General features: G+C 47.2%; 1 protein-coding gene across 5 annotated transcripts in view; it reads right to left on the bottom strand.

Annotated features, from left to right (window-relative positions):
- Positions 1–12,475, bottom strand: part of KCP (kielin cysteine rich BMP regulator) — a 193,396-nt gene that overhangs the window by 39,642 nt on the left and 141,279 nt on the right. For 4 of the 5 annotated variants that reach the window (XM_033958835.1, XM_033958836.1, XM_033958837.1 and 1 more), the window contains 5 exons: positions 10,321–10,591; positions 9,058–9,140; positions 7,576–7,743; positions 6,323–6,416; positions 2,436–2,609 (listed from right to left, as the gene is read on the bottom strand). In XM_033958835.1, the coding sequence (XP_033814726.1) occupies positions 2,436–2,609; positions 6,323–6,416; positions 7,576–7,743; positions 9,058–9,140; positions 10,321–10,591 (790 nt within the window). The remainder of the gene's footprint in view (positions 1–2,435; positions 2,610–6,322; positions 6,417–7,575; positions 7,744–9,057; positions 9,141–10,320; positions 10,592–12,475) is intronic. The other variant, XM_033958838.1, reaches the window with a different exon arrangement.

Raw genomic sequence — 12,475 nt, 5'->3', positions numbered from 1 at the left:
AACCCCCACTCAAAGGCACCCAGCGCAAGAAGATGTTTGACAGTCTACTAGCGACGCAAGCAGCAAAACTGGACCATACCATCTCCAACCTGCTGATAACAACAAGCGACTTAAAATCTTTTCGTAAAGAAATCACAACCCAACTATTCAAAAAATGTATCCAGATGTCTTAACTCTAACCCTGGATTCCCCTCCATGTAATTCCCTCAACCTCTCCCCCTCTCCAGTTATCCTTACTCTTCAAAGCCTCAAGCATCCAAACTGTATGTATACTGGAACTGCACTATCTCCAATTTGTACACTCCCCAAATTGTAAATCTACTGGAATAGCCCAATCTTCCTTGCTGTATCCCATTCCCAAAACTGTAATTCACCAATCTTCTTGTAATTTCTCCTGGAAATGTCCAGATGTCTCTTTTGTAACCCGCCCAGAACTACAAGGTACAGCGGAATAGAAGTCATAAGAACATAAGAAATGCCTCTGCTGGGTCAGACCCGAGGTCCATCGTGCCCAGCAGTCCGCTCAAGCCGTGGCCCAACAGGTCCAGGACCTGTTCAGTAATCCTCTATCTATACCCCTCTATCCCCTTTTCCAGTAGGAAATTGTCCAATCCCTTCTTAAACCCCAGTACCGTACTCTGCTCTATAACATCCTCTGGAAGCGCATTCCAGGTGTCCACCACACATTGGGTAAAAAAGAACTTCCTAGTATTTGTTTTGAATCTGTCCCCTATCAACTTTTCCGAGTGCCCTCTTGTTCTTTTATTTTTTGAAAGTTTGAAGAATCTGTCCCTCCCTACTCTCTCTATGCCCTTCATGATCTTATAAGTCTCCATCATATCCCCTCTAAGTCTCCTCTTCTCCAGGGAAAAGAGACCCAGCTTCTCCAATCTTTCAGCGTATGACAGGTTTTCCATACCTTTTATCAGACGTGTCGCTCTCCTCTGAACCCTCTCGACTAATGTCATCTTTCTTAAGATACGGCGACCAATATAAAGTCAGTAGTGTAATGTAATAAGAAGTGGGAGTAGGAACGTCGTTTATATCCACCCTTTTGGAGTTAGCCAGGCAAAAGCTGAGATTTGAAACCCTCCCTCTGCCCCCGCTCCCTGGTTAACTCCATCCACCAACGACCTGTCTAAACAGGTAAAAAAAAAAAAAAGGCGCCATGGTAGGAGCGTTCCTGGGTGGGACTGGGGTTAACAGCGATCCGGATTTCCCCGGACATGTCCTCCTTTTCGAGGACATGTCCAGGGGTCTGGATGGCTTTTCAAAACCCAGCACTTTGTCCGGGTTTTGAAAAGCTTCCATGAAATCGCCATCGGGCAGGAGGGCATCTGTGCATGAGCGGATGCAACGCGATGAGGTTGCGTGTGCCCTTCTGCCCCTTGAGGCAGGGGGTGAAGAGGAGGAAGGGTGCTGGCGCCTCCACCAACATGGCACCTGGGGCAGACCGCCCTCCATGCCCCCTTACTGAGCTACTCTCCTTACCTTTGAACCCGTGGCCCTAAATGTACCGTATAGGACGCGTGCGCTCTTCCTAACTGTGGCCTGGGTTCACTACACTCACCGATCTGGATCGTTCTTGGGTGATTCGTGGCCGGATTTCGCCGAGCGACTGATTCACTACAGATTCAGCATGCAAATGAACTGATAGGACGCACGTCCACAAGCGATCCCACGGATCGCTGTGGAGCGATCGAGATGCACGCGCAGATTATCCTTGTTGGTTGTAGATGCCATTTGAGCTTGCTCTTCGCCCAAGCGAGGTCAAAATAAAGGGAGAGGGGCGGTTGCAGTTTGCTTGCTGGACCTATGAGTGGACATTTGAAAAGGAATCATTTCTCTTTGTGCAGCCAGATTATGGAACAGAACACGCTTTAAAACCGTGGGTCAGAACTGCAGGTTAAAACCAAGGACTTGCACTGCGCTTTTTGCAGAATATATGAAAAGGGAGTTCATATGCGTATGCACGGTTTTATTTTGATGGTTGTTTTGTAACCTCGATACTGGGATTTCAGGGCAGCAGAGAGCAGGAGAGTCGGCAAGGACAGTAAGCGACCGGTCAGCAAACCCCAGATCAGCAAACCCAATCGGTGTTTCTGCTTCTGCCTAGTGAATCGACGGCTTCCTACTTATGCAAGCCATTTCCCCTCGTTTGCATGGGAGGAATGGATCGGGTGGGGAGATTGATCGGGCAGAAGGTTAGTGAATCGAGCCGAGGTCAGGAAGCGATCGCAAACTGGTCGGGGCACGATCGGTGAGTTTAGTGAATCTAGCCCTGTGTCTACAAAAGATTCCTTCATAGAACGTTATCATTCCACGCAAGCAAATGGAATGAATGTTATCCAACTTCCGTTCAAACGCACTCGCTTATCAAACTTTTAGGAAGCCAATCAAAACTCTTTGATCAATTTCTCTTGCTCTTTCCCTACCTGCGCACAGTGGACAGCACTCCCCAGGCACTTGGATTTGGTTGACGCAGGAAGTGACGCAGCGGATCTCGGAGCACGTAGTCACACTGTCCACACACATGCACGACATGCAAGGGGTGGTAGGCGAGAACCAGCTGCTGCCATTGTGATGCTCCTGGCCATTGTACACACAGCCTGCACATTACAGGAAGAAAAAGGACCATTTAAGTAACAATTATGACGATCAGACACCTGAAAGAGGCCCATTTGCAATCTTCCAGTCATTCACAGTGTCAAATCTCTGTAGTGGGGCAAATAATTACCATAATTCCCCCCCTCCCCCAAACATTAACTACTACTTCTCCAACCTGAAAGCGTCTGAGCTTAATAAGATGTATTTACTGTATTTCTTTTTCTCTGTCAAATTTTATATACCATTTTACTGAACCATGTTCATTCGAAATGGTTTAAACACATTTAAAAAAACCCCAATTAAAGAAAGACTAACCCCCTCTTCTATTAAACTGCGCTAGCAGTTTTTAGCGCAGAGAGCCGCGCTGAATGGCCCGCGCTGCTCCCGACGCTCATAGGAACTCCATTCAGTGCGGCTTCCTGCGCTAGAAACTGCTGGCGCAGTTTAATAGAAGAGGCCCTAAGTTCAGCAAGATGAGAAAGAAAAAATAACTTTACATTAAAATCCTAAAAACACCCACTCAGGGCCGGTCTTAGCGACTGCGGCATCGTCGGCAGAACAATCCATGGGGGCCCCTGCCCCTGCCTCACCCAGCTCCTTTCCTCCTAGCTTTGTCCCCTGACGATAAAGAATTTTTTGTTTTTATTGCATTCATGAAATTTCAAATAATGGCAAACCAAGCAAAACTTGTACAGAAAAAATGATTCAAATAAGCATTATGCTATCATAGGAAACCTAGTATCAAGCTCCTCCACCCCATCAGCCATTTGGCTACCCCCACTGAACACAATGCCCCTGATATTCAGTGGGACTTAGCTTGCCGGGAATGGCTACTAGCCTACAAGTCCCGTTTGGCCGGCTATCTGTCGATATTCAGTGGGAGATAGCCAACAGGTCTATCTTTGGCCATTTTGCCTTAGCTGGCCAGCCGATAAAGATCAGCTTGGCCAGCTAGCTGTGAGCCACCAAATTTTGCCTCGGATATCCAATGCCTGGGCTGGATACGACTGGGGGCCTCTCACCTGCTTCCTGCTATTCCTAAGCAGGTAACTCATAAATCTATTTTTTGGGGGGTTCAGCTTTGAGCTTTTTGGCAGCCCCCCACCCTGTAATGAATTTAAGGAGGCAAAGAAATAAAACAATGTGGACAGTGGCATCGTAAGAGGGCAGGGGGAGGAGGGGCGGACCGCCCAGGGCGCCATCTTAGTGGAGGGAGCCAGCACCTCTCTGCCATCCCCTCGTCACACTTGTGCCCTCCCCACCCCCCACGACCTCTTTAAAATCTTCGCTAGCAGAAGCAACTACTCTGGCCTGCTACTCGCGCCAGCCTGGCTCCCTCTGAAATCACTTCCGGGTGTGGAGCAATTAAGTAAGATCAGAGGGAAAGCCAACACCAGCTCGAGCAGCAGGCAACGATTTAGAAAGGTACGTGGGTGGGAAGGTAGGGTGCGAGTGTGTGTGGTGAGTTGGCGTGGAAGGAGCAGGAAGGCAGAGAGGAGAGCGCGGAGGGGCGCCTCCTACCCTCACTGTGCCACCGAATGTGACATATATCCTACACACAGTGGTGGGTGTAGTTCTGGCTGCCTTGTTGGGCAAACCAAAAAAACTCTGTGGAGTCTTCTTCAGGGGTCCCTGGGGGTCCTATAAAGGTGAATACGTGGGAAACAATTGTGTGGTGAGCCGGAATTGAGACTGAAGAACACTTTTTGTCGAAACGCGGACCGTGTTGGGTCCTGTATCCCTAGCGGACTAGGTCCTTTAAGGCTCTTATGTGGATGATTTATTTTTATGTGGATGAAATTATTTTATGTGGATGATTTCGGTGTACCTTTGGAACTTTGACACTTTCAAATAAAGTCCATTTAGGAACATCGTCACTCCACAGAGTTTTTTTGGGTTTCTCTGGATTTTCTTCTTTGTGGATATTTTGGGGTCAATTCCTTTTGTTTTTTGCCTTGTTGGGCAGACTGGTTGAGCTGTGCGGGTCTTTATCTGCCATCACTTACTGACTGGGGGTGCCAAACACCAATGTTGTACCAAAGGCGGGGCAGGGGCGGCGGTTTGCCCCGGATGCAGAGAGCTCAGGGACGCCTGTAGTCTGCCTGCAGCATGGCCGTCAGCTCAGCTAGCCCTGCCCCCGCTGATGGCCATATGCAGGCAGCCAGCAACCCCAGGACGATCCGTGCACTTTCCCGCTGCCTGGAGGAGATTGGTGCTCTGGCCGGGGGAGGGGGGAATCTGTTTTCAACTCCTAACTCCCACTCACTGCTGTCAGATACCTAGACCCACTGTATCATTTCCTCTACCATAATCTCCCCAACCCCGAAATGTCCTAAATAAATTAGATTGTAAGCTCTTCAGAGCAGGGACCATCTATTGTATGTTAAAATGCACAGCGCTGTGTACGCCTTTCAGCATTTTAGAAATAATAAATAGCAGTAGTAGTGCTCTGCACTAGGTTCCCACCCCGCCAGGTATGCCACTTTCAAACACAATACAATACAAATTGTTCCTTCCTGGACGTAATGAAGGAGTTTGCTCAGTATTGGGGGGTGCTCCGTACTCACTGGCACCTACAGAGCTGACATGTGGAGGGATGGTACGAAGTGCCTAGACAAAAAGCATGTTGAAATGATTCAAGATTGATTATACAATCTCTGCATGGAATTTCTTTCTCCTAAACTGAATGGAAATCGCTCTGACTATTTTCCCATTAGCTTTGAATGCATGGCATGGAGCATTTTTTTTAAAATATATATATATATTAACTGTACAAGTGCTTGACGTTTTCAATCTTTTCCTATCAACACATCTGGAATTGAAATAGAGGCGGTGGTGACACCTCTCCATCCTTTCAGAGAAGGGAATTGACGCTGACGGCAAACCAATAACCAGAGAAGAGCAGGGCATTCACCCGCCGATGTGGAGTCCTACAAGATTTAATCAGTAGCTAAAAACCCCACAGGCAGAAGCAAGAATAAGCTGATGTAAGTTCTGAGGAAACAGCGGGGCAGAGGCAGTGGGGAAGCGGATTTCCAGTAGACAGTGGGGCTCATTAAATGCTACGGGTGCCATAACATTTAGCACGCTAAATCGGTTAGGGCACCTTAATGAAAGGACCCCTTAGTCAATAAGCACAGAGGACCGAGACTATGACAGATCTTGAGGATGGTGGGTTAAGCGCTCACTGTCTCTTGTCACTGGAAGACATTATCTCCTCCATGGGGTGCATTGTCAAAAGCGCGCCAGACTATGGTGCGCCGACAATCCCGCGGTGACATTTGCATGCAGGACATATGCGCGCCGCTGCTTTGAAGCCTTCTGGTTAGCAATGTGAGGGGGGAGGACCCCCACTACATTTACAAGTTCTGGTGCTCACGTTGGGGGGGGGTTTGGGGAGAACCCCCCCCCAAGTACACTGGAAACTCCCATTCTCCTTTCCGTTTTCGCTGTTCGGGAGTTTTCAGTGTAGTGGGGGGATTTCCACCCCCCCCCCATGGGAGCACGTGGACTTGTAAATGTAGTGTGGGGTCCCCACCCACACCCCTCCTCACAGTGCTACCAGAAAGGCTTCAAAGTGGCGGAAGCAGCGGCATGCATATGTCCTGCGCACAAATGTCACCGCGGGATTGTCAGCATGCCAAAGTCCGGCGGGCTTTTGACGGGTCACCACGCCATGGAGATGAGCAGAGAACAGGGTCAGGCAGTCACTTACCTCTACATCGTGGACAGCAAGAGCCAGGATCCGTCACCAGATGTCTACAGCCCAGAGGAGGACATTGGGTGGTTATACAGTGCACAGTTCCTGTCTGGAAGATATACATGGATGGTGAAATTTAGCTTTGTCTGTTAATTTCCTTTCTTTGAATTCTGCTAGACCATTCCAGGAAAATGAGGGGCCACGCTTGAATTCTAGGACATGGAGAACGGTGGGATAGCCACACTTATTGTAGGAGATATATGTGAGCTCTGGCACAAGAGACCAACTCCAATGTGGCTGTTTTTGGGGAGGTCTAACATCTGAGATAATCCCAGAATGACAGAATGTGCTGTGTGAGCAGTTTTGGGGTTTGAGACTGAAGCTTGAATCATAAAAATTCAGCCCAGAACTCTAGATATTTTAGCAACTGGGAGGTGCTAGCAGCTAGATTGTTCTGCTTTTGGTTCATAACCCAGCCTAGGCTCCCCAGAAATTCCATGACCCTAGATATCATTGAACCAGTGGCGTACCTAGGGTATGTGGCACCCGGGGCCCATCATTTTTTGACACCCCCCCCCCCATGTAAAAAAATATTTTTTGTAATGACCATGAAACGGAATAAATGGTCAGAATAGAAACAGGCAGTGAAAATTTTCTTGTATTCCAAACATAACATAACATAAATTATGTCTGAATTGTCATGACATCAGAAGTACATATGGAGTAGTTGCAGGTGATGCTTGGGACAGTTCTGATTGTGTTAGTTCGGTTTTACTAATACCCCTCCCCAAATATCGGTTTTGATCTGAGCATAAGAACATAAGAATTGCCACTGCTGAGTCAGACCAGTGGTCCATCGTGCCCAGCAGTCCGCTCACGCGGCGGCCCTCTGGTCTAAGACCAGCACCCTAACTGAGACTAGCCCTACCAGCGCACGTTCTTGTTCAGCAGAAACTTGTCCAACTTTGTCTTGAATCCTTGGAGGGTGTTTTCCTCTATAATAGCCTCTTGAAGAGCGTTCCAGCTTTCTACCATTCTCTGGGTGAAGAAGAACTTCCTTACGTTTGTACGGAATCTATCCCCTTTCAATTTTAGAGAGTGCCCTCTCGTTCTCTCTGCCTTGGAGAGGGTGAACAACCTGTCCTTATCTACTAAGTCTATCCCCTTCAGTACCTTGAATGTTTCAATCATGTCCCCTCTCAGTCTCCTCTGTTCGAGGGAGAAGAGGCCCAGTTTCTCTAATCTTTCGCTGTACAGCAGATTCTCACCTGGCAAACACAGTGTCTGCACACGTCAGCATCAAAAGAGTCTCCACTGTGATAGAGACGTCCTTCAAAGAGACAGTCATGGCACAGAGGGCAGCACTGTCCGGGCACCCGGGAAGGGTGAGTGCACGAGATGTCACAGTGCACGTCTGTGCAGGAGACTTCACCAAGCTGGAAAAGAGAGACAACAAAAGACTTAGTAACACAGTAACATAGTAAATGACGGCAGATAAAAACCTGAACGGTCCATCCAGTCGACCCATTAGTTATACCCATTACAAATACATGATTAAATTAACTTGTCTCTTCTTTGATATTTCTGGGCCATAGACTAAAGTCCACCTGATATTGTCCTAGTTTCCAAATGTTGAAGTTGCCATCTAATCAAGTCATTGTGACATCACTGCTGAGGTTGGCTCTTAGGCATTGGTGGAATGAGGCATTATGACATCACAATCTCAGCTCTGGAATGTTGCTACTCTCTGGGTTTCTGCCAGATAACATAGTAAATGACGGCAGATAAAGACCTGAATGGTCCATCCAGTCGGCCCATTAGTTAGTCTCATTAAAAATACATGGTTAAATTAACTTGGCTCTTCTTTGATATTTCTGGGCCATAGTCTAAAGTCCACCTGATATTGTCCTAGTTTCCAAATGCTGAAGTTGCCATCTAATCAAGTCATTGTGACATCACTGCTGAGGTTGGCTCTTAGGCATTGGTGGAATGAGGCATTATGACATCACAATCTCAGCTCTGGAATGTTACTACTCTCTGGGTTTCTGCCAGGTAACATAGTAAATGACGGCAGATAAAGACCTGAACGGCCCATCCAGTCGGCCCATTAGTTATACCCATTACAAATACATGATTAAATTAACTTGTCTCTTCTTTGATATTTCTGGGCCATAGACTAAGATCCACCTGGTATTGTCCTAGGTTCCAAATGTTGAAGTTGGCGTCCAAGCTCACTCCAGCCTATCCTACCATCCCGTTGTTTGCAGGACATCTACCGTAAAGTCTGGCCAGTAACATTCGCATGTTCCATATTAGTGGATGCCCTACCCAGCCCATCCTACACCGAATCACCATATATGGGACACAGACCGTGTAGGTCTGTCCAATACCGGCCTTAGTTCTTTAATTTACATCTTTCGTTTTCTAGTTAGAGATCCTCTCTGTTTATCCCAAGCTTTTTTTTTTTTTTTATTCCATCAGCATTTTCTTCTCTACCACTTCCCTCGGGAGGGTATTCCACGCACCTGCCACCCTCTCCGTGAGGAAGAATTTCCTAACATTGCTCCTATGTCTTCCTCCCTGTAACCTCAAATTACGCCCTCTAGTTTTACCATTTTTTTTTTTTTTCCCTCTGGAAAAAATTTGGTTCTACATTAATGCCTTTCATAAACAGAGACAAAGAGAGTCAAGAGACCAACTCAAAACAGAAGATGTCAACAGAAAAGGGAAGGAAATTAAATAACTCTTACCGTGCAGGTACATTCTTTGCAGGCATCGGATGCAGGGACCCAGTGAGACCCTTCGCCATACTCTTTCCCCTGGTGCCGGCACACTGTCAGGAGACAAAGACAAACTGGGAACCTCAAACCTCCTGGTAAGTCCTGCTTACCCAAGTCAAGTTTACCATATTTTTCTGCAGACAGACATTTCTTTCTTTCTGTAATTTATATTCTGCATATCCTACAATTTGAGGCGGATTACAAATTACTCAGGTACTCAAGCATTATTCCCTAACTGTCCCGGGGGGCTCCCACTCTATCGAATGTACCTGGAGCAATGGGGATTAAGTGACTTGCCCAGGGTCACAAGCAGCAGTGCGGGATTCGAACCCACAACCTCAGGGTGCGAGGCTGTAGCTCTAACCACTGCACCACGCACTCCCACGCTAAAACAGTGCGCACAGATTTAAAAATCCAGTCTACCCAGAAGGAATTTCTCTATAGATGGCATAAAGCGAGGTGTCAGGACGCCGCGTGCTATGTGAACTGCTTTTATAAAATAGTAGCGTTAAGTCCGCAATTAAATATGGAGGTGCTAGTGTTCCATGACTCATGTGCATAAGTGCCTGGCAGGCCTCTGCCCCACCCACGCCCCCTCCCAGATCCATGCCCCCCCCCCTTGACGTTGCGAGCTCTGGGATCTTTTTTATTTCCATAAAGGCTTATGTCTGAATCATGTTTATTAAAGAAAGCGAACAAGGATGACAAATGATACTACTACTATTTAACACGTCTATGGCGGTGAAGGGCCTACGCAGCGCTGTACAATTTGACATTAAATGGACAGTCCCTTCTAGGAAGAGCTTACAATCTAACTTGGACAGACAGACGTGACACAGAGGGTTGGGGGATGCAGAAGCCAAGGTGAGAAGAGTTAGGACTTGGAAGCAGTCTCAAAGAGGTGAGCTTTAAACGTGGACATCAACACTGCCGGAGACGGAGCCCGTCGTAGGGGTTCAGGCAGTAAGACAGAAAGGGCGGAGTCTGGAGTTGGCAGAGGAAGAAAAGGGCCCAGATAGGAGGGACTTACCCATTGAGTGGAGCTTGCGGGGTGGGGGACATAGGGGGAGAGAAGTGAAAAGAGTTAATGAGGGGTAGTTGAGTGAATGCATTTATAGGACAGCACGAGGAGTTTGAACTGTATTCGGAAATTATACATACACAGAGAATGTCAACATATCGAAACTGCATATTACTTTGATTGATATTAACCACAATGATAAAACATGTTACCTTGGCACTCAGGACAGCATTGGCCTGGCTTGGAGACGGGGTTGGCACAGGTGCTCTGTGGGCACACAACCGGAGTGCATAGCACATTACCATGGAGGCAGCTGCAACGCTGGCATGGGTTGAATGCTGGGTAGAACGTCTGATAGTTGTCATACTCTTGGTCCTCATACCAGCAGTGGTCGCAGAGTGGGCAGCAGGCGGAGGCTGAAGTGGGCAGTGGGTGAGAACACTGCTTAGGGCATGGCTTGGGATGGCAGGTCACCACTTCATTCTACTCAAGGACACAGGGGGTACACCATATTAGCATCTTTGTGTTTACTGAGTCAAGTGGAGATTAAGTGACTTGTCCAAGGTCATTCTACTCAAGGACACAGGGGGTATACCATATTAGCATCTTTGTGTTTACTGAGTCAAATGGAGATTAAGTGACTTGTCCAAGGTCATTCTACTCAAGGACACAGGGGGTACACCATATTAGCATCTTTGTGTTTACTGAGTCAAATGGAGATTAAGTGACTTGTCCAAGGTCATTCTACTCAAGGACACAGAGGGTACACCATATTAGCATCTTTGTGTTTACCGAGTCAAGTGGAGATTAAGTGACTTGTCCAAGGTCATTCTACTCAAGGACACAGAGGGTACACCATATTAGTATCTTTGTGTTTACCGAGTCAAGTGGAGATTAAGTGACTTGTCCAAGGTCATATGGAGAGTCAGTAGCAGAGCCAGGATAACAAGTGAGGCGCAGGGAGATAAAAGGGTACATTCTCAAGGGCTAGATTGGGATCTGTGTGTGTGAAAATAGCTATGTGATTAGCTGAAAATAACGAAATGGATCTTCAGCTGGCTATCTCCTATTCATGACTAAGTCAAAGAAAATTGGAAGTGAGGAAAAATACTCTCAAGATATACAGAAGTGAGAGGTCAAAATCAATGACAAAAATATAACTAGAACCAAGACTTCTCAATATATAAGGTAATAATGAAACTTGAATGTGGATATTAGAATATAAGGTAATGAAAAATCAGAAGAGATCTTTCGTTTCAACTTATGAACACAAGTGTTTTGTCCAAATCACACAGCAACTATTTCTCTGGCATTTGAAGTTTTGCATTTCTCCTTTGGGTTCCTTGAAACACACCCTCGAAACATGGTCCATGTCGGGACCTGCTAACACATCTTAAAGTTAAGTGGAGTGGTTTTTTCCTCTCATTGCCATTGAGAACAAAGTTAATAATCAATAGAGCACGTAGCCTCACTCACTTGTTTGTATAGCAAAGTCATACATAAGAACATAACATAAGCAGTGCCTCTGCCGGGTCAGACCACAGGTCCATCCTGCCCAGCAGTCCGCTCCCGCGGTGGCCCAAAAACAGGTCATGACTTGTCTGAATTATCAGAAGGGGCTCCCTTGCCACCTTGGTTTCTCATTTAAGTCCTGCCTTCCTATCGAAGTCCTAGCCCTCCGGTCTTGCACATGCACGACCAGGTTGGTTTATACTCATTACCTGGTTAACTTCCTATACTTGTGTTACATCCCAGCTCCTCCCTCAGTATCCCACGATCCCTTTATCCCTCAGGAATCCATCCAATCCCAGTTTGAATCCTTGTACCGTACTCTGCCTGATCACTTCCTCCGGTAGCGCATTCCAAGTGTCCACGACCCTTTGGGTGAAAAAAAACTTCCTGCATTTGTTTTGAACCTATCTCCCTTCAGTTTCTCCGAATGCCCCCTCGTATTTGCTGTCCCCTTCAGTCTGAAGAATCTGTCCCTATCCACCCTCTCTATGCCCCTCATGATCTTGAAGGTCTCTATCATATCTCCCCTGAGCCTCCTTTTCTCCAGAGAGAAGAGCCCCAGCCTATCCAGCCTCTCGGCGTATGAGCAGTGTTCCAGCCCTCTTACCATTTTCGTTGCTCTCCTTTGGACTCTCTCAAGTACCGCCATGTCCTTCTTGAGGTGCGGCGACCAATACTGAACGCAGTATTCCAGATGTGGACGCACCATCGCTCGATACAATGGCATGATGACTTCCCGTGTTCTGGTTGCTATGCCCTTCTTTATGATGCCCAGCATCCTGTTGGCTTTTTTCGAGGCTGCTGCGCACTGTGCAGATGGCTTCAGTGATGCATCCACCAGCACACCCAAGTCTC

Source organism: Geotrypetes seraphini, chromosome 9, assembly GCF_902459505.1.
Source record: "Geotrypetes seraphini chromosome 9, aGeoSer1.1, whole genome shotgun sequence".
Taxonomy (NCBI): Eukaryota; Metazoa; Chordata; class Amphibia; order Gymnophiona; family Dermophiidae; genus Geotrypetes; species Geotrypetes seraphini.
Note: the sequence above shows the minus strand (reverse complement) of the source record. Positions and strands in the feature narration are given on the sequence as shown.